At 45.0% G+C, this 27,739-nt stretch overlaps 1 protein-coding gene across 2 annotated transcripts; it reads right to left on the reverse strand.

Moving 5' to 3' along the window:
• Nucleotides 1-2,798: 2,798 nt before the first annotated feature.
• On the reverse strand, nucleotides 2,799-27,178 carry LOC311228951 (tubulin alpha chain; the record flags this gene model as incomplete). 2 transcript variants are annotated; one of them, XM_084314914.1, is made up of 4 exons in its annotated part: nucleotides 2,799-3,929; nucleotides 4,521-4,669; nucleotides 5,256-5,478; nucleotides 27,043-27,178. In XM_084314914.1, the coding sequence occupies 4 exons, from the start codon at nucleotides 27,043-27,045 to the stop codon at nucleotides 2,952-2,954; spliced, it is 1,353 nt and encodes a 450-aa protein (XP_084171040.1). In that variant the 3' UTR covers nucleotides 2,799-2,951. The 2 variants fall into 2 exon arrangements, with proteins under 2 accessions (XP_084171040.1, XP_084171039.1); XM_084314913.1 differs by lacking the exon at nucleotides 27,043-27,178 and having other exon boundaries at nucleotides 5,256-5,484.
• Between the last annotated feature and the right edge of the window lie 561 nt (nucleotides 27,179-27,739).

Genomic DNA, 27,739 nt, shown 5'->3' on the forward strand with positions numbered 1-27,739 from the left:
CATATATGTTATGATGAATTGAAAATGGGGGACCCTGATGTAAACAAGTCGAAAGTCTTTCTCTGGTCTGCATCCCCTTAACAATTGTATGTATTGAGCTGTACTGTACTGTACCCATTCTGCAATCTGTTAATAAACTTTTCAATCAATCAATCAAGATTGATTTAATAAAAATAAAAGAGCGAAAAATCAATATACAGTATATATATATATTAATATATTATTATTATAGTAATTGGCTATCATACTGCAATATAAACTGAGTTTTATAGTGAAAAGAGCAGCTTTATTAGTCAAGATTGAAGGCTCTATATTGCAGGAAATTGCATGTACAGGTTCATTAAATGAAAAAAATATCAGTCGTGGAGGGGGTCTTGCCGTACCCCCTCCAAACCACCCCTTGCCTGTCGAAAAAAAAAATATATATAAAAAAAAAAAAAAAAAAAAAAAAAAAAAAAAATGCACCCCCACTTTCAACTATAACTAGGCGGCCATGCCCATTTCGAGTTTGAAGTCTAGGTTTTTGTAGAAGGCTAGGATGTGTTCTACACCAAAATGCCCAGAGTGGGAGGGTAGTTTATTAACCAGTGTTGTGGCTATGTTTGTAAAGAATATGTTTAATTAATTGGTCACATCCAGCTTGTCTGATGAGTGTTTTCTGTCTTTATGTTGATGTTTGTAAATCTGGTTTTCAGTTTTTTACTGCAGCCTAGTTGGTTGTTGAGTAATTTCCAAAGCTTGCAGTGTTTGGTTTTGTTTTCCTCAGTTTTATGGAATGTTCTTTTTTGGTTTGTTTTTATTTATAATTTTTTTTGTCCCTGTTACCCTTCGAGTGGTCCTTTTGTCCTCTCGCCAGGCCGTTATTGTAAATAAGATAAAGTTGAATAAAAATACACACAAATGTTACCTTTTTCAAAATGAGCAATTCCGGTCATTTGGCCATAGAATTTTCCTGTGCTCTCCCCATTGTTCCCCTCTGTTCTCTGTGGCTCAGTGACCCAGAAACAAACCTACAGTACATGAACAAGTATGCACAACATCCCTGCTACTGCTCTCCTCGGCCACTCGATGGCGGCAGTGACCATTAAGTGTAGGTTCTGTCAAATCACCCTGACTGGGGACATCACACTATACTGACTTTTTAGTTCACCACCATTATGACAGTGCCTAATTGCCTCTACGAATGGAATGTAACACATTTCATTCACAAGTTAGGTGTGAATGTATCTGTGAATGTATTTAACACACCTGACGACCGGCGCTATTGATATGCAAAGTAGCCCAGGTGGGTACTTATAGCGAGTTGGCGAGTGCAGCGCATTCCTGTGTGCACGCGCGTGCCGTGCACATCCGTGCATGTGCGTGCACGCGCTTCTGCTCAAATCTTTGGGTGCACGGAGTGCAATCACATCCCATGTTAGGAGTAACGCGATTGGCGCTGAGAAAAACGTCAGTGGCCAATCAGATCGCGCAAACCGAACGCGGAAGTGAAACTCCGTTGGGGAAAATATACATGCCGGCGGCGTACATTCACACGCTCTCTCCCGTGACCGGTGGTCTGCGGGGCGCCTGATTGCTTTTACCAAACGGTTCATGTTTCCGCGTTCCCGTTTTGCGCTCTGATTGGCCACTGACGTTTCTGGTCATGTGACATGTGCGCCCAATCGTGTGACGGCAAGTTCTTTGTACGGTTAAGCTTAGGCGCTCTTTCGAAGTTGGTTAAGGTTAGAGTTTGTCTTAGAGCATGGCGATAGAACGCCTGCCCTGATTCCAAACTCTAACCTTAACCAACTGCGAAAGAGTCGCCTAAGCTTACCCAGTGATAAACTAGGCGTTAGGTCGTTTGCAGGCTGTTCGACGCGGAAATGGGCTAAGACACTGCTCGCCATGCGATTGGGCGCACGTCACATGACGAGAAACGTGCGTGGCCAATCAGAGCGCAAAGCGGGAACGCGGAAACACGAACCGTTTGGTAAAAGCATAGACGTCTATGGGGCGGATTCAAAAAGTGACTTCACAGAAAAACGATTAATTTTGCATAATCTCACACCCAGAGGCTCCAAACTGTTTTGCACACATTAATTTAGTTGGACAGTTAAGGAGTTTGAATGTGGCCACCAGTGATGTCAGAGAACACAGAATATTTGATGTAGATGAAAAATAGCAATCCCCATCAAAAAATAATCCCTCTACATCATTTCATCAAGCTGTAATTAACAAGACTGAACTAGGCTCATTTTGTTTTCTTCCAACATGGGAAAACCACCGATAGTACGTCAGCTCTTGAAAAATATACGTCTATTCAATATGTAATTATACCACTCCTTCTCAATGACAACTTTCCTACTAGATGTCTCTGCATAATAAAGATTGGTAGAAAGTAACTATGTATAGTAACATTAGAGGTACTTGCACATAAGAGTATTTACATTTTGGAAACATTGCATTGATTTCAACCCTTTGGTCAGGCTACTCGTTACTTAATAGATTCTGCACACAAAACATGAGTCGAGGACATGATAGCTGACGTAACTGGACCATCACTTTACATGTCAGAAAAACTGAAAATACTCGGTCATACTGCGTTCGGCGTGGCGCCTCGGTGTTCTAAACTCTGTGTCGGTCAATTATTTTGCGACAATGACCTCGTAGCTATACATTATCCCTTACATATTGAACATATACAATACAGAAAATAGCATTGGTGTATAGCCTAAATGAAGTCTTCAAACCCAAGGAAGCTATTTTTGCAATACAACTGATGCATTTTATGCAAGTCAACAGAAAACACAAAATGATTATGCTTAAAACAGAACATTTTATTAATAATAGTCATGTCATCACCACAGGTTTCAGAACATTGCTACCATGGTAGAAGGGAATGTGATACCATTACCAACATGAGAACTTTTGGAATGTGTGATGTCAAGAGCCTGGATGATGTTGAGCCCTTAATACTCTTCTCCATCCTCATCCTCATCCCCAACACTGTCGGTGCCCACCTCTTCATAATCCTTTTCCAGGGCTGCCATGTCTTCCCTGGCCTCAGAGAACTCGCCCTCCTCCATGCCCTCACCAACATACCAGTGGACGAAGGCCCTCTTGGCGTACATCAGGTCAAACTTGTGGTCAAGACGGGCCCAGGCCTCAGCGATGGCCGTGGTGTTGCTCAGCATACACACAGCCCTCTGGACCTTGGCCAGGTCTCCTCCAGGGACCACCGTAGGAGGCTGGTAGTTGATGCCCACCTTGAAGCCTGTGGGACACCAGTCCACAAACTGGATGCTGCGCTTGGTCTTGATAGCAGCGATGGCAGAGTTGACGTCTTTGGGAACGACGTCGCCACGATACAGCAGACAGCAGGCCATGTATTTACCGTGACGAGGATCACACTTCACCATCTGATTGGCTGGCTCAAAGCAGGCATTGGTGATGTCGGCAACTGACAGCTGCTCGTGATAGGCCTTCTCGGCAGAGATTACCGGGGCGTAGGTGGCCAGAGGGAAGTGGATGCGGGGGTAGGGCACCAAGTTGGTCTGGAACTCAGTCAGGTCAACGTTCAGGGCTCCGTCGAAGCGCAGCGAGGCCGTGATGGAGGAGACGATCTGGCCAATCAGCCTGTTGAGGTTGGTGTAGGACGGCCTGTCGATGTCGAGGTTCCTGCGGCAGATATCGTAGATGGCCTCGTTGTCTACCATGAAGGCGCAGTCTGAGTGCTCCAGCGTGGTGTGGGTGGTCAAAATGGAGTTGTAGGGCTCCACCACGGCAGTGGAGACCTGGGGGGCGGGGTAGACCGCAAACTCAAGCTTGGATTTCTTGCCATAATCGACAGACAGACGTTCCATCAATAGGGAGGTGAAACCGGAGCCAGTGCCACCACCGAAGCTGTGGAAGATGAGGAATCCTTGGAGGCCGGTGCACTGGTCAGCCTTGAGGAAAGAAAACACTAATTATTTAGACGTTTTGAAAATCAAACAAAGCATTTCAGTCAACAGGTGAGGTGTCGTAACCAACTTTACAACTTCCCGTTTTTCTCAGCCATCTCGCAAAATTGGCTTATTAATAGGGGTGGGAATCACCAGTTTCATCACGATAAGATACGATTCTTTGGACAACGATACGATATTTGCTGATATCACAAAGTCTGCCACGATACGATTCGGTTCAGGTGCCTGCGATCGATATGAGACGATATCATATGCCCATTTAACACAATCTAATGATATATATTGAGCTTTAAACTTTAAGTTCCTCATCTGGTACCCGCAAACCTGATCTGCCAGATGGTTTGTTTTCACATCTCGCGTGATGATCTTGCGCAAATCCAGGGACTCGCCGCGGGATTTTCAAATAAGAGTATCGACATGAACCGATCTTTTTATGTTGCATCAATTCTATTGGATCATTGATAATTAGGTCGATGTATCGCCCCACCCCTACTTTTTAATATCCAAAATCTTTTCTTTCAGCTAAGTCGAGCAAAAGGCAAAGTAATCCAACAAGTAATTACTAGCTCTCACCAGTTTGCGAGTCCTGTCGAGCACCATGTCAATGATCTCCTTGCCGATGGTGTAGTGTCCACGGGCGTAGTTGTTGGCAGCATCCTCCTTTCCTGTGATGAGCTGCTCAGGGTGGAACAGCTGGCGATAAGTTCCTGACCTCACCTCATCTGGAGGAGACAAGATTAATGACAACTGTTAAGAATAAACTGATTCACATCTGATCAGACAATGAATAGTAGTAGTAGTAGTAGTAGTTGCGTTGGGCTCCAGCAGTAGTTACTGCATGGGGCTCCCCAAAATAAATAGTCAACATTTATTGCTTTTATTGATTTATGTGATGCATTGCCCGATTAGATCTGAATGAGCCCAGATTTATACACAATTAGTGTCAAGTCTAAATTTGTCCCAATTATAACTTGCAAAAGCATTGCATTTTATTACACAGCAGTTACACAGAAACACTTTTTTGGTTGAAGCAGAAAGATGGCATCATCAGCATATAGGCCTACTTTAGATAAGGTGTCCCAAGGCTCCAAGCAAAAACATGTGAATGTTGTGTAAATTATCTGCAAAGTCAATAATACAGATGGGTTAGTCTTAATTTTAGTTGGTCAACATCAACAGAAATTCAGAAGATAATGTTTTGCTTTCCCTAGTTTAATTAAAACAAAAAGCTTAACAATTTTCCATAATTGGGGAAACACAACATAGTAAAAAAAAAATTTGGTTTAGGTATATTTTCAGACTACTGACCAATGACGGTGGGTTCCAGATCAACGAAAATGGCTCTGGGGACGTGCTTCCCTGCTCCAGTCTCACTGAAGAAGGTGTTGAAGGAGTCGTCTCCCCCGCCGATAGTCTTGTCGCTGGGCATCTGTCCGTCAGGCTGGATCCCGTGCTCCAGACAGTACAGCTCCCAGCAGGCATTGCCCATCTGGGTGCCAGCTTGGCCAACATGCATAGAAATACATTCACGCTGCATGGAAATGGAGAAAGAGCGTCAGCTAAAGCAAAATGATGGTAAACAGAAGGTGAACTTTGTCACAAAATAATGATTTTCCTTTCCCCCTTTCAGGCCTGTTAACTTGATAATGGTTGGAGGGCTTTAGACTTCAAATTAGGGATACAAAGATATTAAAATGTTGGCTGATACAGATATTATAATATCCGTTATGGGTGATAACGGATATCGGTGTATTTAAATAAAAACATTGAACATACTATTTTTGTAGATACTGACACAATGGCTGCGGTTACATGGTGACTTTTAATTCCGAATTATAACTTCGGAATCAAATCATTCGGATGTAAAAAAAAATCATGCAAGTTTACATGTCAAATCTTAATTCCGACAAGGTGTTTACATGAAAGTCACTGTCTAATCGGGAGTTTTCGAGTCATCGTAAGGTTTGGGGTTGGGAAGGCTTCTGATTGGGTAAACGTAAACAGGATGTTAACGTCATTACGTTTACCAGAAGTAAACAAACCAGCTGCGACCGGTATTCTCAGCTACTGTGCTAGCGTACCAAACAACATTAACCAGACTCTCGGTGTGTCTATTCTGCTAACGTTAAAGGCCTCTAAATGCTACAGCAACTTCAAAGCAACTGCACCACAACATCGACAAAGCAAAGGTGTTGCAGGCCTTTATGCTTCTGCAACATCGACGCACAGCCTATGTAACATTGTACCCCGTATGTAGCAACCCATTGATAACAAGCAGACAAATAAGCATAATTTTTACTTCCGGGCGGGGGGTTTCAAAATAAAAGCGACGTCTAAAAGCACCGTAAATACGTTTATTCTTTACAATATCTAACGTTACACGAACCTAAACTAATCTAAAGTTAGTTTAGGTTCGTGTTAACGTTAGATAATGTACAAAATAAACCTATTTACGGTGCTTTTATTTTGAAATCCCCCGACGGAAGTATTATAGTGTCTTTTGCTAGCAGCTTGACTTTTGCCGGCCGGTTCTGTGCTTTTTCTAGCTAACGTTACGTATCATCATTAGTTTCCAAAGGAGAGGAGAGAAAGACCGCGGCTCACATGCAGCTCAAACTACCTGTTGGAATAAATTAATTGATTGATGTTTAACTTGTCCCTGTGTGTGTCCAGTCATTTCGACTAGCAAACGTTGTATCTAACGTTACCTCAGGATACCATTGTATTTAGTTGGTTAGCTATGTAGCTATTTTGTGGATAGCATTTTGTATAGCATCAATACTAGCTGGCTGGCTACAGCTTTATTTACTAAATTATGGAGGCTTTTTAATCGTCAAGGTAAGAGAGGATTTGTCATGATCAACTGAAGGCGTATGCTATGGAACAATATGTGCCCCTGTTCGCGATCATCTATGTGTACTGTAGCCTATGCGCGATCATGCGCAGAAAGACCAGGGGGAACTAATTCCGAAAAAGCGTTTACATGGACAGAAAAAGCTTTAATTCGGAATGATAAACGGAATAAACCGGCCACTTACATCGGAATGGATTTTATTTCGGAATGGCCATTTTCATTCGGAATTAAGTATTTTCAGATGTTTACATGATAACTTTAAATAGGATTTAACGTTAATTCCGAATGAAAAGGGGAATAAACTGTCCATGTAAACGCAGCCAATGTCAGTCCATAAAGCTGTGCAGAGTCATTGTCACATGCAATTAATGTTACCCAAACAAACTGCGTAGCCAACACAAAAATGAAACATCACAATGGCAGCTAGACAAATAATTGTTTCACATTGGCCCAGTGTTGCTCATTGGACAGATTCAGATACATCGTGCATCCCTACTTCCAAATATTCTTTATTTCACATATTAAAAGTATAAAATAACTAAAAAAGCATGTACCCAAATGAAACCAGAGTGAGTGGATTTACTACACTGTTATCTTATATCCTATACCAGTGGTTCTCAAACTGTGGTACAAAAAAGCAAAAAAAGCAAAAGAAAAAAACGACCAGGAGATAGATCACTGTGGCAGAGAGTAATGCAGTCTAAACAGTCATAAATCTTTAATTCAACTTCAGCCCTGATCATAACCATTTATTTTTTTTGATTTTTTGTAATGTCAGAAAAAAAATGAAATACTCCCACTTTTCTGAAAAGAGTTGGTGTTAAATCTGACATTACAAAAAATCCATACAAATCTGTGTTGCTGCTAATCATTGACACATGCCTAGCCTGTAATAATCCCCCCAGAAAAAATGTACTTTGCATTTGATATATTGAAAATATTTTACTTTTTGTGAGTTTTTTTTAACAATAATTTGTGATGCCATCACACAAACTGGCATTTAAAGGGTAAACATTCAAAAATATATTGAATATGTGTTTTCTTTTCTTTTCTTTTTTACAATAATTTGTGATGCCCATCACAAACACTGGCATTTAAAGGGTAAAATTTCAAAAATGCCTGCACCAGAATGCAGGAAATTAAGTTTTTGTAACAAAATAATTGTGTGTGTGTGTGTGTGTGTGTGTGTGTGTGTGTGTGTGAGAGAGATAATGATGGACAATTGCTTGCTGTGTGAGAGAGAGAGAGAGGGAGAGAGAGAGAGAGAGAGAGAGAGAAATAGAGAGAATTAAGTACATTTGCTGAAATACAGTTGTTCTTAATTTTCTCACTTGCTATGTGAGAATGTTAGTTATTATGTTCTCAATGCCCCTTGCATTGTATGAGTTGTGTGGAAGCGTTTGCTAGTTCTAGTGATATCCCTTTGTACATTGTGGCTGTGTCTGACAAAAGTTAACAATAAATAATGGTATTAGGAATACATTTGCCTCCTGCGTGAACTGTGCATAGCTGAATAGACTGTATTTTAACGCCGGCCATATGGTGGTACTTGGAGAGCCAGCTACGTTCTCAGGTGGTACTTGGTGTAAAAAGTTTGAGAACCACTGTCCTATACCAACGTCAGGGCCCTCAGATCGGCTGACAAGGGTCTCTTAAAGGGGAGATGAAGCATTGAACAATGTGATCCTAGTTTGTTTGTTGTGTACCTTGCGTAAGACAGGGTCCTATAATCAAATGTGAAATCCTGCTTATTTGTCTGAAAAATCTAATATAATTTCCCTGTTTTCGCCATGGGCGGCGCCATTTTAGATGGTGACGTCACGGTGTTGGTTTGGTCTGGCTCCTAGTATACACTGCTGGTTAGCTGCCTATAGTAAACATGGATTGTCGGGTCAGTCAGTAAATAAAATGTTGCCTACTAAACAACATTTGTATTTGTATTGCTCCTGGCTGTTCAAACATTTGTATTGCTCCTGGCTGTTCAAACAAATTTTACCGTGTGAAAGAGAGAGGAAAGTTGGTTCATTTCCACAAACTACCAGTGAAAAAAACAGTGTTGTTGGCACGTTGGCTGGCTGCACTCAAGCGGCGCGATCAGCCTGTTGGACAGGGAATGAAGATCTGCAGCGAACACTTCATTGCCTCGGATTATGTTGTTATTGTTGTTGTTATCCAGAAGACCACTAATCAGCTGAAGCCCGATGCGGTTCCCTCGGTCTTCGGCACTTCAACCAGCGTCGCGGAGCATTTAGCTACCTAGCTCCAGTTCAACCAGCGTCGCGGAGCATTTAGCCTGCTGGCTACCTAGCCGGGATTCAAAGCCAACTAGCCGGCTAACCCAGCTCGCTAAATGCTGCATGTAGCTAGTTAGCTGAACCGTAGCTAGGTAGCCAGGTAGCTAAATGCCCCGCGACGCTGGTTGAACTGGAGCTAGGTAGCCAGGTAGCTAAATGCTCCACGACGCTGGTTGAACTGGAGCTAGGTAGCCAGGTAGCTAAATGCCCCGCGACGCTGGTTGAACTGGAGCTAGGTAGCCAGGTAGCTAAATGCCCCGCGACGCTGGTTGAACTGGAGCTAGGTAGCTAAATGCTCCGCGACGCTGGTTGAACTGCCTGCGCCGGTCTGTCTGTCGAAGACCGAGGGAACCGCATCGGGCTTCAGCTGATTAGTGGTCTTCTGGACAACAACAACATAATCCGAGGCAATGAAGTGTCCGCTGCAGATCTTCATTCCCTGTCCAACAGGCTGATCGCGCCGCTTGAGTGCAGCCAGCCAACGTGCAGCCAGCCAACGTGCCAACAACACTGTTTTTCTCACTGGTAGTTTGTGGAAATTAACCAACTTTCCTCTCTCTTTCACACGGTAAAATTTGTTTGAACAGCCAGGAGCAATACAAAAAGAACCACTGCGGTCCCGTTGTTTTGTAGGCAACATTTTATTTACTGACTGACCCGACAATCCATGTTTACTATAGGCAGCTTACCAGCAGTGTATACTAGGAGCCAGACCAAACCAACACCGTGACGTCAGCAACAAAATGGCAGCGCCACATGTTCATAAATGCTACATAAGTGGACATAACAAATAGTTTTTTCTTAGAAACGCCTTATTTTTATAACGTGATTTTTTTCTGTGCAGGGCTGTACACTGCGAGCATCTCGTCGCAAATTGCCCCCTAATCTGGCCGGTGCGAATGGAAAATATCATCTGGGGGCAAGCTTGCGAGTAGTGATTGCAACCCTTCATTCGCATTTCACTCCTAAATTAATCCATACAAATTGGATAAAACATTAGCCTACAACCAGGGCATAATGTTGTGGTTGTAATTTCATTAGACAGACCAGCGCGGACCTTTAATAACATGCAATTTGATTGACACGAGCAATGGGCTAACGTTAGCTGCTATCCACGGTACCATTAGGATTATGCTAAGTGTTGTGAAGGATCAGATTAAACCGAATATATATATTTATTTATGGATATATATTTAATAGTATTTGTATATCGTTTGATATCCCTTGTATATTCCTTGTACATATACACTGAATATCCCTTTATTCTACTACAGCCCATAATAGTTCATTCTCTTATTGGACAAAAGGACCAGGCGCCAGGGACAAGCCCCTGGCGTTCAAGTTCAAAGGTACCGACGAGACATGCCTTTACTAGCCTCAGCTCCGCGCAGGAATACGGCTACCGAAAGCAGAGCGGCACTACTTGTCCACTGTGCATATAAATATGGCGCAAGAAATGTAGAATTCCTCTTAGTCCTTTACCCTTCTACCCAACTAAGTAACAAGACGTGAAGCCTCACCCCACGATACCGCGTGCGGTGTAGTACGGCCTGTTTGGCCTTAGAATAGCAGTGAGACCTCGTGCGAATTAATAGCTGAATTGCCAGAGTTTGGCACCGTATTTCTATTAAGTAATAATAGTCTACTATGTATGGTGCATCGTTCGGTTAGAGTTCTAAAGTGAGCAGCACCCCCATCGTTTCCTCGCGTTATCTAGAGTCTTAACCAGGTTGGGCAGACCACGCGTGGTGCTTTCATCCGAGGAGTTCTGGGCGAGGACGAGTGGACCTGCACATTGGATTACCTACCCCGACGACTGCTGAGCCCTATACGGCATGGAATATCTATTTGCTTTGGTGCTTTGATTTGTGGAGCGGATAATCGCCAACACCGGTGAGTGTTGGATTTACCCCGAGAGGAGCCAAGGTGAGACGGCGCTCAGACCAGACTGAGGTTGCCTCGCTTCTTCTTCGTTGTGGACCGACAGCGACAGCTACAGCTATCGTCTACAAGAGAGCCCAAGTGTATTCATCTGCGGATCAAGGTTCTACGGGCACTGTGTTCTGTACCTGGACTCTCCCTAGAAATCGTTGACCAGACGGGATACAGCCGACGGCTCTCCTACCCCCCCTACTGGCTTACAACCGGCGGGACCCCTGCAGTATATTATCCAGCTATAATCATTAAGTGACCATAGATATAATCCCCTAAGAGCCAGGTTGTATACTTGCTTCCTGTGTAACCAGAGATTGGACATTCAGTGTTGATTTGCCTACGAGTACTCATTTGCCTTACAAGAGCATTCAATTCAAATCATAAATGTAATAAGTAACTATTATATGTACCTTTTGCTATATATTAAATATTTGACTATTACCTTTGTGTGGACCTGATTTCATATGTGGGAAAGTGTTCATCATACTTAGATATCGTGTACTGTATGGCCAGTAATTAAAGTACATAAAGCGGTAGTGGTTTAATGATACCATACTTATCAATACAGTCAGGGAATTGTACCCCTCAGTTACAATTGGTCCTTCGAGCCGGAGGGTAATCAGTGTAATATTAATATAGTGGTATTAATATTGAAATGGCCTATGATGAACACTCCACGAAACGGTCCTCCTAAAGTAGAACGCCCGCAACGTAGACGACAGCCACCTCAGTACTTAGAGGATTACGCCGTCAGTAAACTACCTAGCCTTCTACAAACAGTAAACGCAGTAAAAGTAGAAAGTAAAATTATGTCCGACCCTATCAACCAGGATACCCCGACCACAGAGGCCCTAGTGGGTTCTAATGTAACTGACCAAGCTCACGGTGGGGACCAGGAGGGAACTGACACGACTTTACCCCCCGCCAATACCGAAGAAGTAGTCCCCCCAGAGCTCCGGGAGGAAGACAACCCTCCAGAGGTGGAACTCTGCACGGAACAAGATGAGGAGAGCGCCGAGGAGATAGAGCTCCAGGACTCCCCAACGAGTACAGCCAGGAGCGGCTCACCTCTACAAGCGTCTTCCCCCAGCGAGGCGGAGAGGATGCTGTCACAGGCGTTCCTCGTCAGCCTGACAGCCTCTACCGAACGCGATCGACTCCAGGGTGAACGCGATCGACTTCAGGGTGAACGCGATCGACTCCAAACACAGCAACGGAGCGAAGAAGAGCACATACGCCTGGAGATGAGACGCCTTCAGACGGAAGAGAATATGGCAAGAGACCGGGCCGACGCCCAGCGCGCCGCTGCCGGTGCCCAAAGAGAAGCAGATCTCACCAAGCGCGAAGCCGAGCGCGACAGACTACAAGCGCAGCTAATGGAGCAGCTGATCACCAGGGCAACACCCCCTCCCTCCACAAGGGGTTCCAGAGCCTCGCCAAGACACACGTCAAGGGCACCCTCCCCTAACCGAGCAGGCGACCTTGAACTCGACCACCAGAGAGAGTCTACACCCCCCTCCGAACTCATTCCCCGACCGGTCCAAGTGAGACCCAGCTACAAGGAAGGAACGGCGGACACCGCGGAGAGGCTAAATAGACGACTACAAGATTTAGGTGACCTGGCAGAAGAAGAAGAGGGAGAAGAGGAGAGTCAAGCCCGACAGCAGCACATTACTCCACAGGACCAGGAGGTCCAGTACAGCCCAGGCTATACCCCCGCGGCTCTGCGCTACAGACCCCCAACTCGATTCACGGGTGAGCATGACGCACGACCAGTCCCGAGGAATAGCACCTGGACCAGCGGGCCATGGTACCCTGCCAGTACCAGCCCACCGAGAGGCGTAAGAAGAGACTCGCCCAGGAGGCCTCTCTCCCAACGCTCACCGATGTGCCAGCCATCCATGGCGTCATACATTGGCACACCGACGTTTCCAGACTTCACCCATGAGAATCGAGCACAGTACACGGAGCTCCGGATGTGCTTAGAGACAATGATGGTGGATGTCGCTGATGAACGCCACAAGTATGCAATATTATTGAAGCACCTGAAAGTGCCCCGAGCGCACAACATAGCGCTGGCCTATGCCACCTCTACGACCCCATACACTGCGGCTCTAGCAGCGCTGGACCAGAGATATGGACGTATATGGGATTACGTAATACAGGAGATAAGGCATATTGACCGCCTACCCCCAGCAACAGACAATCGCTCACTAGACGACCTGTCTATAAAAGTACAATCCCTGGTAGGGATGCTGGGGGCGCAACGAGAAAAGGGTATGCACGAACTATACGCAAACTCGAACGTCGAGAGGATTTTAGAGAAGCTGCCGCCCGCACGACAGGAGCGCTTCAGGCGGCAAAGAGACCACCGTGATCCTAACGGTCCCGAGCCATCCCTCCTAGATTTAGCCGACTTCCTGGCGAGAGAAGTCAGCAGCCTACGGCTGGATACGTTCGTGCGGAGCACGCCAAGCTCCAGAGAGGGACCTAGGAGAGTAAACGATGGCCGAAGATCGGTGACTGTCATGCACCAATCAGAATCAGTACCGAGCAGCAAGAACCACAGTACCCCCTCGACGAAAGAGAAGTGGAAGATGGTGTGCCCGTACTGCGAGAAGGAACACTGGTTGTCACAATGTGACCAGTTCAAGAAGATGACCGCTGAAGAAGTAAGTCACTGGATAAAGTCCAACAGGCGCTGTTACCGATGTGCGCGCAGTCACATGGCAGCCGAGTGCCGCCTAAAGAAGAGGTGTAGTCGGTGTGACGGAGCCCATCTGGATGTCCTACACGACAGTAACAAAAGAAAGCCTGCACCATCCAACAGCACAAAGGCAAGTGTTATGTACATTGACCCCGCCAGCAGCAGCGGCGCCCAGGTGCTCTTAAAGGTGGTCCGTGTAACCCTGAGTTACCAAGACAAGATCATGGACACTTACGCCGTCCTTGATGACGGGTCAGAGAAGACCCTTCTCCTCGCGTCCGCTGCGGCCCAGCTGGGGCTACGGGGGAGCGAGAACCAGATGACTATTCGGACAATAAGACGAGATCTAAAGACGATAAAGGGCGAGAATGTCTCCTTCACTATCGCAGCAAGCGGGCAGCCAGAGAGACGGTACAGGATTACTAATGCTTTCACCAGCCAAGAAATGGGACTATCGCAGTACACCTACCCCATCGCCAAGCTGATGGAGAAATATGTGCACCTGCGTCAACTTCCTATCCCGCTCATAGACGGTGCCACCCCGACCCTGCTGATAGGCTCCGACCATGCAGACCTCATAGTCCCGATAGACCGGGTCCATACAGGACCCAGAGGTTGTCCTGCAGCAGTCGAGACCCGCCTAGGATGGACGTTACAAGGCCCCCTCGCCAAGTCTCTTAACCGAACAGCAGCCACTAGCTGCCTCCACTCCAGAGCGACAGAAGGAGACACCACACTCCTGCAGCATGTAGAGAGGCTATGGACACTAGAGACAATGCCCTTTAAGAACGAAAAGAAAGACATTCGTTCTAAGGAAGATATCTACGCTATAGCCCTCCTCGAGCACGGGACAAAGAGAGTCAACGTCAACGGAGTGATGAGATACGCAACTCCACTCCTGAGGCGAGAGGGAATGCCCACCTTTCGTGCTACAAAAGAGGCGACGGAGCGGTATCTATTGAACACAGAGAGGCGCCTAGCCAAAGACCCCGCTCAAGAAGCTGTGTACCGCGCTGAGATTAACAAATTAATCACAGCGGGACACATAAAGAAAATTGACATTAAAGAGGCCGATCAGACGACCGAATCATGGTACGTGCCGCACCACAAGGTCCACCACAACGGCAAGGATCTCATTGTGTTTAACTGCAGCTACCAGATCGGATCACAAAATCTGAATAAAGAACTCTTGGCCGGCCCAACACCCGGCCCCTCCCTACTAGGCGTGCTACTACGCTTCCGCCAGGACAAGGTGGCTATCAGCGGCGACATCAAAGGGATGTTCCTGCAGGTGAGGCTAGTGGAGGAGGACAAGCCCCTGCTGCGGTTCCTATGGAGAGAGAGGATCGGAGATGAGCACCCAACCATCTATCAATGGGAAGTCCTCCCTTTCGGAACCACATGCAGCCCATGCTGTGCTACGTTTGCACTGCAAAAGCATGTCGCAGAGGACCCAGCAGCAGATGAAGAGGTCCAACAAAGTGTGACAAATAGTTTCTACGTGGACAACTGTTTACAAAGCGTCTCGACGCCAGAAGAAGCCGAGGCTCTCCTACTCAAGCTCCGCGCCTCCCTGATCAAAGGCGGCTTTGATCTCAGGCAGTGGGCCAGCAGCGACCCGCAAGTACTGCGCCGCCTCTCCCCCGAGGACAAGGCCGTGAGCAGAGATACTTGGATGGCGACCATCCCAGGAGAAGCCCAAGAAATGACACTAGGACTAGTCTGGCGCTTCAAAACAGACTCGCTCCATTATAGACACAAACCCCTGATCAAGGAGCAGGGAAGGTCGACGGCAATACCGACCACCAGACGGAGTGTATACAGAACACTCGCCAGACAATATGACCCGTTGGGATGTATTCTACCTTACACCACCAGGGCAAAGATGATTGTAAGAGCGCTATGGGACAAAGACCAGGGCTGGGACGATCCCATACCCGAACACCTTGCATCCACATGGAGAGAGTGGGAGACGGAACTCCGCTCACTCCCCGGTGTTAATATACGCCGCAGCTACTTCCCACCCACAGTGAGGCCAGAGACATGCAAGATCGACCTGCACGTATTCAGCGACGCCTCCGAAGTAGCCTACGGTTCGGTGGCTTACTTGCGTGCCCAAGAGGAGGGAGGAGAAATACATACTGCTTTCATCCTGGCTCGCTCAAGAATAGCCCCACGCAAGCAACAATCTATCCCGCGCCTAGAGCTCTGCGCAGCCCTAGCAAGAGCGCAGCTCGCCACGTTAATCCAACGTGAACTCACCATTCCGGTGCAAAGAACAATCTTGTGGTCAGACTCCACGACCGTACTCACATGGATCCGGTCTGATTCGTGCAGATACAAGGTCTTCGTGGGAGTCAGAGTCACCGAGATTCAAGAGTTAACAGAAGTAACCAGCTGGCGGTATGTGGACACCAAACACAACCCAGCTGACGTCATCACCCGGGGAATGTCCCTGGATGACCTCACCCGTCCCAACCTCTACAGTGACGGGCCAGAGTTCCTCAAGCTCCCCGAAGAAGAGTGGCCTACACCCACCCCACGGGAGGCGAGCAAAGAGGAGGCAGAGAACAAGAAACCTATGTTCTGTGGGTTGACACACACACTCGTCCCCACAGACCCGGTTCTAGACGATTGCCTCACCCTAGAGAGTGCGCAGCTAAAGACATTTCTGTGGCACCACCCAGAGGTTCAGCCCACAACTGACATTTCAGCAGCTGACTACGAAGAAGCAGAACTCCTTCTACTACAACGAGCCCAGAGAGACTCGTTCCCCGATGAGCTAGCTTGTCTACAGGGAGCAAAGCCCGTCCCATCAGACAGCAGACTGCTTCACCTGGCCCCCGAGAGCGACGCCCATAATCTCATCAGAGTGGGTGGTCGTCTGCGGAGAGCCCCAGACCTACCGGATGACGTTAAGTACCCGATAGTCTTGAACAGCCGACACAAGGTCACAGAGCTGATCATAAAGAAATACGATGAGGATGTGCACCACGCAGGGGCAGAGAGAGTCTTCGCGGAGATCAGACGTCGTTATTGGATACTGCAAGGGAGAGAAGCAGTGCGCGCTTCCAGCGAACCTGTCTAGACTGCCGTAAGTGGCGCGCGCAGCCCAGTATACCCCGGATGGCTGACCTACCTCCCTGTCGCCTCCGACTCGGCGACAAGCCCTTCCACTCCACCGGTATGGACTGTTTTGGCCCGCTGTATATAAAGAGAGGAAGAGGAACAGAGAAGCGGTGGGGTATTGTATTCAAATGCATGACCACCAGAGCGATACATATCGAACTCCTTCCAACCATGAGCACAGACTCATTCCTTATGGCCTTCCGAAGATTCACATCACGGAAAGGAAAACCGTCTACATTGTTGTCTGATCACGGGACAAACTTCAAAGGCGGAGAAAGAGAGCTGAGAGAGAGCTTCCAAGCTATGGGCCCAGAACTTAAGACCCACCTCGCTCCATCCCAGATTGACTTCCAGTTTAATCCCCCGAACGCACCTCACTTCGGTGGAACCTGGGAACGAGAAGTACGTTCCATAAAGACAGCCCTGTAAGCCGTGCTTGGGGCCCAGACTGTGGCGGAAGAAGTCCTAATGACAGTCCTCACGGAGATCGAGGGAGTATTGAACTCAAAGCCCCTCGGTTACGTCTCAAGTGATGTAGCAGATGTCGACCCAGTCACCCCCAACACCCTCTTGCTGGACCCCGCGCTACCACAGACAATGTACAGGCCTGAAGAAGCGAACGGCCGAAGAATGTGGAGGTACAGTCAAGTACTGGAACAGCTTCCTACTCCACTACCTACCGCCTCTACAGACCCGCCAGAAGTGGGTAAAAGAGAGAGACAATTTGACAGAAGGAACAGTCGTCATGATCATCGACCAGTCACTACCCAGAGCTATGTGGCCGGCTGGCCGCGTAAGCAAAGTGATCACCGGTGCCGATGGAAAGGTCCGAGCAGCTGAAGTGCTCGTCCAAGGACGGACTTACACCCGACCCGTTGCGAGGCTAATAGAACTGCCAAGGCTCCCTGATACTATTGATGACGACCATGACCCTATGACTTTGTGAGTTGACTGACCCTTACAGCGGACATGGAGTAGTGGACAGTGCGGTTAATCCGTCTCTGCTCAGCTAATTAGGTGGGACTAATTAAGGGGCGGCTGTTGTGAAGGATCAGATTAAACCGAATATATATATTTATTTATGGATATATATTTAATAGTATTTGTATATCGTTTGATATCCCTTGTATATTCCTTGTACATATACACTGAATATCCCTTTATTCTACTACAGCCCATAATAGTTCATTCTCTTATTGGACAAAAGGACCAGGCGCCAGGGACAAGCCCCTGGCGTTCAAGTTCAAAGGTACCGACGAGACATGCCTTTACTAGCCTCAGCTCCGCGCAGGAATACGGCTACCGAAAGCAGAGCGGCACTACTTGTCCACTGTGCATATAAATATGGCGCAAGAAATGTAGAATTCCTCTTAGTCCTTTACCCTTCTACCCAACTAAGTAACAAGACGTGAAGCCTCACCCCACGATACCGCGTGCGGTGTAGTACGGCCTGTTTGGCCTTAGAATAGCAGTGAGACCTCGTGCGAATTAATAGCTGAATTGCCAGAGTTTGGCACCGTATTTCTATTAAGTAATAATAGTCTACTATGTATGGTGCATCGTTCGGTTAGAGTTCTAAAGTGAGCAGCACCCCCATCGTTTCCTCGCGTTATCTAGAGTCTTAACCAGGTTGGGCAGACCACGCGTGGTGCTTTCATCCGAGGAGTTCTGGGCGAGGACGAGTGGACCTGCACATTGGATTACCTACCCCGACGACTGCTGAGCCCTATACGGCATGGAATATCTGTTTGCTTTGGTGCTTTGATTTGTGGAGCGGATAATCGCCAACACCGGTGAGTGTTGGATTTACCCCGAGAGGAGCCAAGGTGAGACGGCGCTCAGACCAGACTGAGGTCGCCTCGCTTCTTCTTCGTTGTGGACCGACAGCGACAGCTACAGCTATCGTCTACAAGAGAGCCCAAGTGTATTCATCTGCGGATCAAGGTTCTACGGGCACTGTGTTCTGTACTTGGACTCTCCCTAGAAATCGTTGACCAGACGGGATACAGCCGACGGCTCTCCTACCCCCCCTACTGGCTTACAACCGGCGGGACCCCTGCAGTATATTATCCAGCTATAATCATTAAGTGACCATAGATATAATCCCCTAAGAGCCAGGTTGTATACTTGCTTCCTGTGTAACCAGAGATTGGACATTCAGTGTTGATTTGCCTACGAGTACTCATTTGCCTTACAAGAGCATTCAATTCAAATCATAAATGTAATAAGTAACTATTATATGTACCTTTTGCTATATATTAAATATTTGACTATTACCTTTGTGTGGACCTGATTTCATATGTGGGAAAGTGTTCATCATACTTAGATATCGTGTACTGTATGGCCAGTAATTAAAGTACATAAAGCGGTAGTGGTTTAATGATACCATACTTATCAATACAGTCAGGGAATTGTACCCCTCAGTTACACTAAGCTAACTAGCGTTAGCTGCTGCTAACCCTGGACACCAGTCAAAGCGGACTCCACAACACTAGTTCCATTCGGGAGGAAAGGGGGTGGGTTATATTGACAACGCTTGACAACAGAAGTTTAAACATAACTTCATATTTATTGGTTATTCGTTTCTGTTACTGTATATCATCCACTTTCCATCTCCGTCTGTTAAACGCTTCCTGTTTACATTCGAGTGTGACGTCATCAACTACGGCAGCTTAGACGATCAAACGCGAACCTAGAACAAAACCCGGGGGGGGGGGGCTGGCTCTCTCATTCGTTCTCGCCCCCTCTCTCTCTCGCTCTGATTGATTGAAAACTTTATTAAAAGATTGCAGAATGGGTACAATACAGTACAGCTCTCTCTACATTCAATGATTTAAAGTAGCCAACAGACAGTATAAATACTAACTGGATAGTTGATGATATAAACATTTAATTTCATTATCTGAAATATTCTAAAATCATTAAGTCTGCTATAAGCCATTATCCCTTTGTGTGTGTGATTATTATTTTCTCACAGTAGTGTGTGTGTGTATATATATATATATATATATATATATATATATATATATATATATATATATATATATATATGTGTGTGTGTGTTTGGCTAAAGTGGATAGAAAACACAGTACTGTGCAAAAAAAAGGCACCCAAAAGTTTTTATATAAATGGTCTTAGATGTAAATACATTTTTTATTAGTGTGTCAGTAGACTACTCTTAGTACATTTTCATTAAATTATTTTTTAAAGCATCTTCATGGTTTAATAATGCAAACATATGTTGCAGGGACTTATTATAATCATCATATTGGCGTGACTGTATGCATCAAAGGGTTAAATCAAGCATTTTTAAGTGCTTTAGAGGAAATGTCAAAATATTGCGATATATATCGTGTATCACGATATGGCCAAAAAATATCGCGATATCATTTAGAGGCCATATCGCCCAGCCCTACTATAATGGTAAAATAGTTATTTAAAAATGTGCCCCTAAAAAATATTCTTTGCCCCTAAATTTCTCATTTAGGGGCAAGTGTGCCCCTAGTGAAAAAGCTTAGCGTACAGCCCTGCTGTGGTTTATCTAAATACTCATTTGATGCTATGACTAGGGATGGGAATCGAAAACCGGTTCCCGTTGGGAACCGGTTCCTAATTGGCCGATGCCTGGAACCGTGTGGCTCCTGTGACTTTCGATTCCCTTAACGCTGCCAGGTTTTTCCTACAGTTGCGCGCGTTAGCATGTAGCCATGGCAGACTCTATTTGATTCCTTAAGGGCTCGAAATTGCCTGGCTTTTGGTCATATGCTCCCGAAATGCTCCCGCTGTTTGGCTACTTCTATGTGCAGTGAAAACTACTTGAATGCTTTCATTGATTTAGTTTAGGGTGAGCTAAAATTAGCCGCGGAGCTATCGCTAGCTAACGTGAGCTAACGCTATTTAATCAAGCTCACAAAGAGAGATAAACAGCTGACAGCGGATAGTACAGGTACAAATACAATAAAACAGCGGGTGGGGACTGTTCTGTAAACATTGTACTCTTTAGTTCACATATAATAAGAGCCGGATTGTTTATTTACTAAGTCCGTCAGACAGGAAGTACCATGGTGCAACATACAAATGTGTCCGTGTAGCAACACAAGCCAATACCTACAGGACAGGGGCCCGGGGAGGGAGCTCTGTGTGTCTGTGTGTGTGTGTGTGTGTGTGTGTGTGTGTGTGTGTGTGTGTGTGTGTGTGTGTGTGTGTGTGTGTGTGTGAGACAGAAGTCAGAGGAATAACGACTGTTATTCAATAGATTAAATTAGTTTAAGAATAAAAAAATAAATACATTTTAAGAGAATCTCAAATACATTATTTTATTTAAGTGTAGGCTATAGTTAATGTTTTATTTTTTACAGTTTTTGTATTTTTCTGACATGGTAAATGGCTGCTTTTTTATATAGCGCTTTTATCCAAAGCGCTTTACAATTTGTTCCTTACATTTTACCCAATCACTCACACATTCACACAACGACGGCGCAGGCAACCATGCAAGGTGCCAACCTGCTCATCGGGAGCAGTTAGGGGTTAAGTGTCTTGCTCAAGGACACATCGACACGCTGCCCGGGAGGAGCGGGAATCGAACCGGGAACCTCCGGATTGCCAGACGACTGCTCTACCTCCCGAGCCACTGTCGCCCCTGACATGGGGGCTCAACAATAAATGACAATCAGAAATGTCAAGTTGCATGTTGTTATTCTAACCAGCTTAGTTCTGTTGCATTTCCAATTTATTTATTTAAATTATAAATTGATCAGGTATCGATAAGAGAATCGATAAAGAATCGAATCGATAAGCAGAATCGATAATGGAATCGTATCGATAAAATCCTATCAATTCCCATCCCTAGCTATGACTATGTTTATATTGCTATGCTTCATCTCCCCTGTCCAATTTCAAGTCTAGGGGGGGCTGCTATTGCAGCCCCGGACCTCTGGAACAGCATCCCGATGTCCATCAAATCTGCCCCCTCCATAGAGTCTTTTAAATCGAAACTCAAAACCCATCTATACTGCCTGGCCTTCCCTGACTCACTCAGACTCTTGCCCTGCTTGTTGACGTGTTGTTTTGTTTCCTTGTCTATCCGTTGGTTGTTTATATTTTCTGTTTATTCTATACTTTAGCACTTTTCTTAGTTTTTAGCTGTGACTTACTGTGAAGCATTTTGGTTGCCAAGGGTCATGTCTAAATGTGCTATATGAATAAATTTGATTGATTGATCTTATACATTAACACTTTCAGTGCCACGGACGACATACTCGTTTTATTAGTTTATTAGAGATCTGATTTCATATTTCATCAACCGAGTCTCCCGTTGGTACAGCAGCTCCTCCAGCAGCTCAGAATGGAAAAAAGCGCCCCCTATCGTCTATCCCTGTGTAACTGCAGGTCAGTCGCTCAACATGGAAGTCATCGCGGGACGGGAATCAGCCTGGAATATATATTCACAGTAGCCAATACTCAATCAATAAGCGTGATCGATATTTGGAATGGCGATCAGGAATTGGAATGATCTTTTTGGAGAACATCTGATCTGAGGTAAGGAATCTATTTTACCAGTCTTGGGATAATCAGAGTTGTATTCGCTGAGATCTCAGCGTTTGCCCTATGTGTGTGTATATTTTTATATTTATATTTTCCTTGAAAACGAGGGCTTTTCAAAATGCTATAAAACAAAAATGAACCGATAAAAAAACAATCCGCTTCGACAATGTTGACTGGAAAACGAGTCATTGATAAGCGACGGGCAGATTAGACACATAATTTAAAACATAGATTAGGCGTTTTTAACGCTAACATTGAAGTGGATGGTGGGCATTCAGGGGAGGAAATTAGGCCACTTTACTCGCCAAATGCGAGTATTTATTATGTTTGGCGAGTGATTCACGAAGACCACTCGCCAGTCTGGCGACTAGTAAACAAAACAAAATAAAATTATTCTGCAATCTGCTGATTCGCTCACTGGCACAAGCCGAACTCTGACTCCCAGGCCTAACAAAAATAATGGTTGGTTTCAGGTTGCCGACCGACCCTGCCGATTTAGGTGCGACCCAATATATTTTATGAGTTTAAAAAAAAATTATATATACAAAAAAAAAAAAATTATTTTTTTTTTTTTTTTTTTTTTTTAAATAAAGTTTCATAGAAATCTTAGTCAAACATTTAGTATTATGGATATTAAACATGCTGACAGAGTACATGCATCCATGTTGTTGTGAACATTTTAATTAAATAAAGAAATTCCCTATCCATAGTCGCCGTGGGAAAGAATAAAATAAAAAAATAAAATAAAATAAATTCCCTACCTACCCATGGCCAAACTGACAACCAACCTGAAACCAACTATTATTTTTGTTAGGCCCCACCTTATGATTCCTCCCATTTGCGCCTCATAATAATCCATAACCAATTAACATCATCGTTGTACAGATGCGCTCTAAGCTCCTCCAATGAACACTCGTTTTCTAGAAGATGTCGTGCATCTAGGGGAAGTGGATAGACCACTGCGTGCAGACCTACAGACTCCTGTCACCGGCTTGACAACGTAGAGACAAACTTAGACAAAAACACATCGTGGATGAAAATGTAGAGTCGTCGCTTTCGGATATCAGTGCGGTCTGTCTGACATGGGGACGAACAACAGCACTCGACACGTCTCCTTCGAGTCGGATGAGAATGACAAGTGGGCGTGAGGCTAACCCAGCATTAGCCGGCTAGCTACCGAGCATGTAACAAGCTACCATAACACGCATTCAACATAGTGGACTATACTGAGCAGGGCTCTACGCTAACCTTTTTCCCAAGGAGCACATGTGCTCCTAAATGAAAAAATTTAGGAGCACACAAAGAAATTTAGGAGCACCCAAAAATATTTAGGAGCACAGTGAAAATATTTCAAGTAATAGTTTTTTTTTTTCAAAAATAAGTGTATATTTGTACTGTGCGTGCATGTGTGTAAATTAGCTCTTGCTACAACCCTGCATGTTTACATTTTGTATTTTGTACTTGATGTACATGTGCTGTCCCTATCAAATAAACTATCAAATCAAACTACTGCTACAAAAGGTTCAGTCACTTAACTTTAGCCCCTTTTATGCATACAATGCCTATGTTTTGGCTGTGTTGCTCTTCTAAAAAAATAATCCTTTCAGGGTTGCCTATTGAAATACTGTACACCTCCAGTACAGAAACATTGTTTATGAGTTTGCGTGTCAGGTAGACCATTGAAGCCCATCTCTGCTGTTGATAACGCTAGCCAAGTTATTATACACACAGATACACAGTGGGCCAGTGACTTTGGTGTAGGGGTGTAACAATGCATCGATCCTAAGGGGGAAATTCAACTGCATCGATTTGAAAATGTTAGAATAGATTATCGCAATTTTAATGTGTACACGTTATGTTATTGTCATGTCCGTTACAGCCAACACACCGACATACGCTACTGCATCAACGTTATGATTAACAAAGCAAGGCATTCGTTTTGTTGCATTAACGTTATATTACTATTGCTATCGATAAATCTAGGTGTTCTAAAATCTATTGCTATTGGTAAGAGAGATACTATATAATAAGTTACTGTCTCGGAAAACGAGAGCCCTGATCGCAATGCCAGAGTTTCAGGAAGTAAACAAGCAAAATGAGAGCTTCCGATTGGTCATTTGCTTTATTTCCCATGAAACCAGTCACTTCACTCTACTGTGATTGGACCGTTGGCTTGAGTGCAATGTGGGACTTGTAGTTTTTTAACGATTCTCAGCTGAGAAATAAAAAGTACGACTGAAGGCTGTAATCTGCAGTCGCACACCGTGCGCCTAATTGACTTTTGAGGTTCGCACACAAATATTTTTAGGGGCATATGCGAGCAATATGGTCGCACTGTAGAGCCCTGCTGAGCAGCTTTGCTTAAATGCAGCCGAGTGACATTTTATTACCGAATTATTACCGGGTTTCCCCCCATATCACCACTCGCCCATATACCCTTCACAACGGTGATGTTGTGTCATACTTGTCATTCAGAATACACCTGCTGAACCCCTAGCGTTGACATGAGATTCGATTCCAATGTATTGTCATCATACAGCACAAGTACAGTACAACCAGAATACGTTTGGCATCCAACGAACCAGAGTGCAAATGTAACAAGTCAAGTTCAAGTTATTTTATTTATTTTTTCACTGCCCAGCCCAGTCCAACCCAGCATCTTTCACTGCCCAGTTCAGCCCAACCCAGTCCAGAATAGTTCCCTCTTTCATGTTAATATGTGATATCCTAATATTTTGAAGAGTAGAGACGGTGTGATTAATACATGTTTTATGCTAATATTGTGAAGAGTAGAGACACTTATTAATGTTTTATGCTAATAAATATTTTAAAGAGTAGAGACACAGTGTGATTATTACTATGATTGAAAATCTATTTAGACGAAGACATACAAAGAAGTAATTATCACAATTAGCGATTTATTTTTGGCTGGTAAAAAATCAGTTTGGCTGGTAAAAAAAATCATCTACTCGCCAGTTGGCTGGTAAGCCAAAAAGTTAGTTTCCTCCCCTGTGGGCATTCAACCGGTAAATCAAGGTTAAGCAAGGGCTCTGAAAGTGTTAACAATTACATGATATTCTGCATACATCCTCGGCTCTACAGCTGTAGTCAACAACACGTAAATGTGCTGTATTGCAGCAGTGGGGCTTTTCCACACCCAGAGGACTAGTTTGGAAAATGCTGCATCACGACACTGATGCAGTGGGGTGGTTGACCTCTACAGTGGCTATCGGCTATACAGGAAGGAGGGGCGTCTACAATAGGTATACCGTTAATATTATGTATTAAGTTAATAGAACAGATTCTAGGTTGAGTGCATGATAGAAGACAGTAAGGTTAATTTGTAAATTTTTTCCTCTTCCTTCCATTTCAGATATTGATTCAAGAAGTGAGTTGGTCGTGTTTCGGCTACCCTTCCTGTTTTAGATGAGACTGAAAATCTAACAACCATCTTTGGTATGTCTTGTCTTTGCACCAAATCCAGAGGAAAACAAACTTGCCCCCCCACCAGATGGTTTTTGACCTGCCAAAAACAAGGTAATCTACAGGCAACTGTGGCTCACTTCTCTACTCTACTACTACTACCCAGGCCTCTGGAAGGAGGTGGAACTAAACTAAAAGACAGTGCAGTGTTTCCCCTGAAAAATGATTCAGCAGCGGTGCTGTGCCTCTAGGGGGGACATTTTTTATTTTATTTTTTTACATTAAAAAATGCATCAATCTGGTGCACTTTGAGAGCAAAATAAAGAGGCTAGATCTATGATGACATTAAGCACCCCCCACAGCCCAAATGAAATGATAAAAAAAAAAAATTCTAGTTCATAGCAGCGGCGCAGCGTTACAGAAGAGAGGGCCCAGCCTGAGTCACTGAGTACAGGAAGTCTCCTCCCTCTTGGTCCCCCCCGCTCCCCCTCTACTCCCCCCCCCCTATCCTCTTCTACTCCCCCTCCCCATCCTCTTCTACTCCCCCATCCTGTACAGCTGCATAGTGCTGAGTAACAGTCTGATCATGTCCCCCTCCTGCCCCCCCCCTCTCCCTCTGAACCAAAATCCCCCAACAGCTGCAAAATGGCTGACAACTATAACAGACACAGGCCCAACCCAACCCTGACCACTCCTCTCCTCCTACCCCTCATCATCTCCTACCAGCACCCTCAATTTAGAAATCCTCCCCATTCATCCACAACAAAAAACGTGTTAAATGACGACATAGTATTTTAAACTTGAGCTAGACCGTGTTTCCAGTCTTTTTTGGAACATTTGTTGGATCATAACATAAGCAACACGTTATGGAAATGGCAGGGTCCAGACAGACAGACGTGGGGTGTATGATTCCTTTGTGGGTTGACAAGACATTTCTCAGTCCGAATGAAAACCACAACAGAGAAACCTTCGAAAACCGGTTCACAAACAATATAACTGTTATAAATATATATAAATGAAAAGAAATCCGCAGTATTCCCGCTTAACGACATCATATACGTTATCACGTATGTATTACCCATTTTAGTCTTAAATCTCCTTTAGTTTAAATATATAAACAAAAATAACAATAAACAGAGAAAGATTAACCGAAAAATAAAACGTCTTCCCCCCCCCCCCTCAAAAAAGCCAACCGTCTCTACGACTCACCATTTTGTCTGCTGTAGTTATACTTCCTACGACTGACGATGAGGAATCAGAGAGGAGGAATCAGAAGTGAAGGAGGAGAGGCGGGAGAGAAGCCTTTTATAGGCAGCAGAGCGCCGCGAGACAGCTGCTGCGGGACCCTTTGTTGTAGCGCGAGCTCTGAGCGCGAGGGAGGGGAGCTGCTGTTTGAACAAGAAAAGGGGCGGGTCCCGAGTTTACTGTCATTTCGCAGCCAGACGGCGAAGGAAACGATAAAAGAAGGAAAGGTCATTGCGTCACTGTGTAGGCTTGATTGATTGATTGATTGAAAAGTTTATTAACAGATTGCAGAATGGGTACAGTACAGTACAGCTTAATACATACAATTGTTAAGGGGATGCAGACCAGAGAAAGACTTTCGTCTTGTTTACATCAGGGTCCCCCATTTTCAATTCATCATAACATATTATGACATACATGACATACAGATAGACAGTACTGCTACATCTATACATTTATGACATATCAGATTTGCAAATACAGTACTGTTTGTGATACAAAAGTGTCCAGAAAAGGAGTGTATATACATTTGGCGTAGAAACTGTACATTGGAGGAGGTTGGTTGGGTGAGGGCTGTACATTGGAGGTGGGGGGGGGGGGGGGGGGGTTGGGTAGGGGACACACACACATTTTACACTGTACATTGGAATATTGACAAAGC

This window comes from Notolepis coatsorum (assembly GCF_963971535.1).
Source record: "Notolepis coatsorum genome assembly, chromosome: 5".
Taxonomy (NCBI): Eukaryota; Metazoa; Chordata; class Actinopteri; order Aulopiformes; family Paralepididae; genus Notolepis; species Notolepis coatsorum.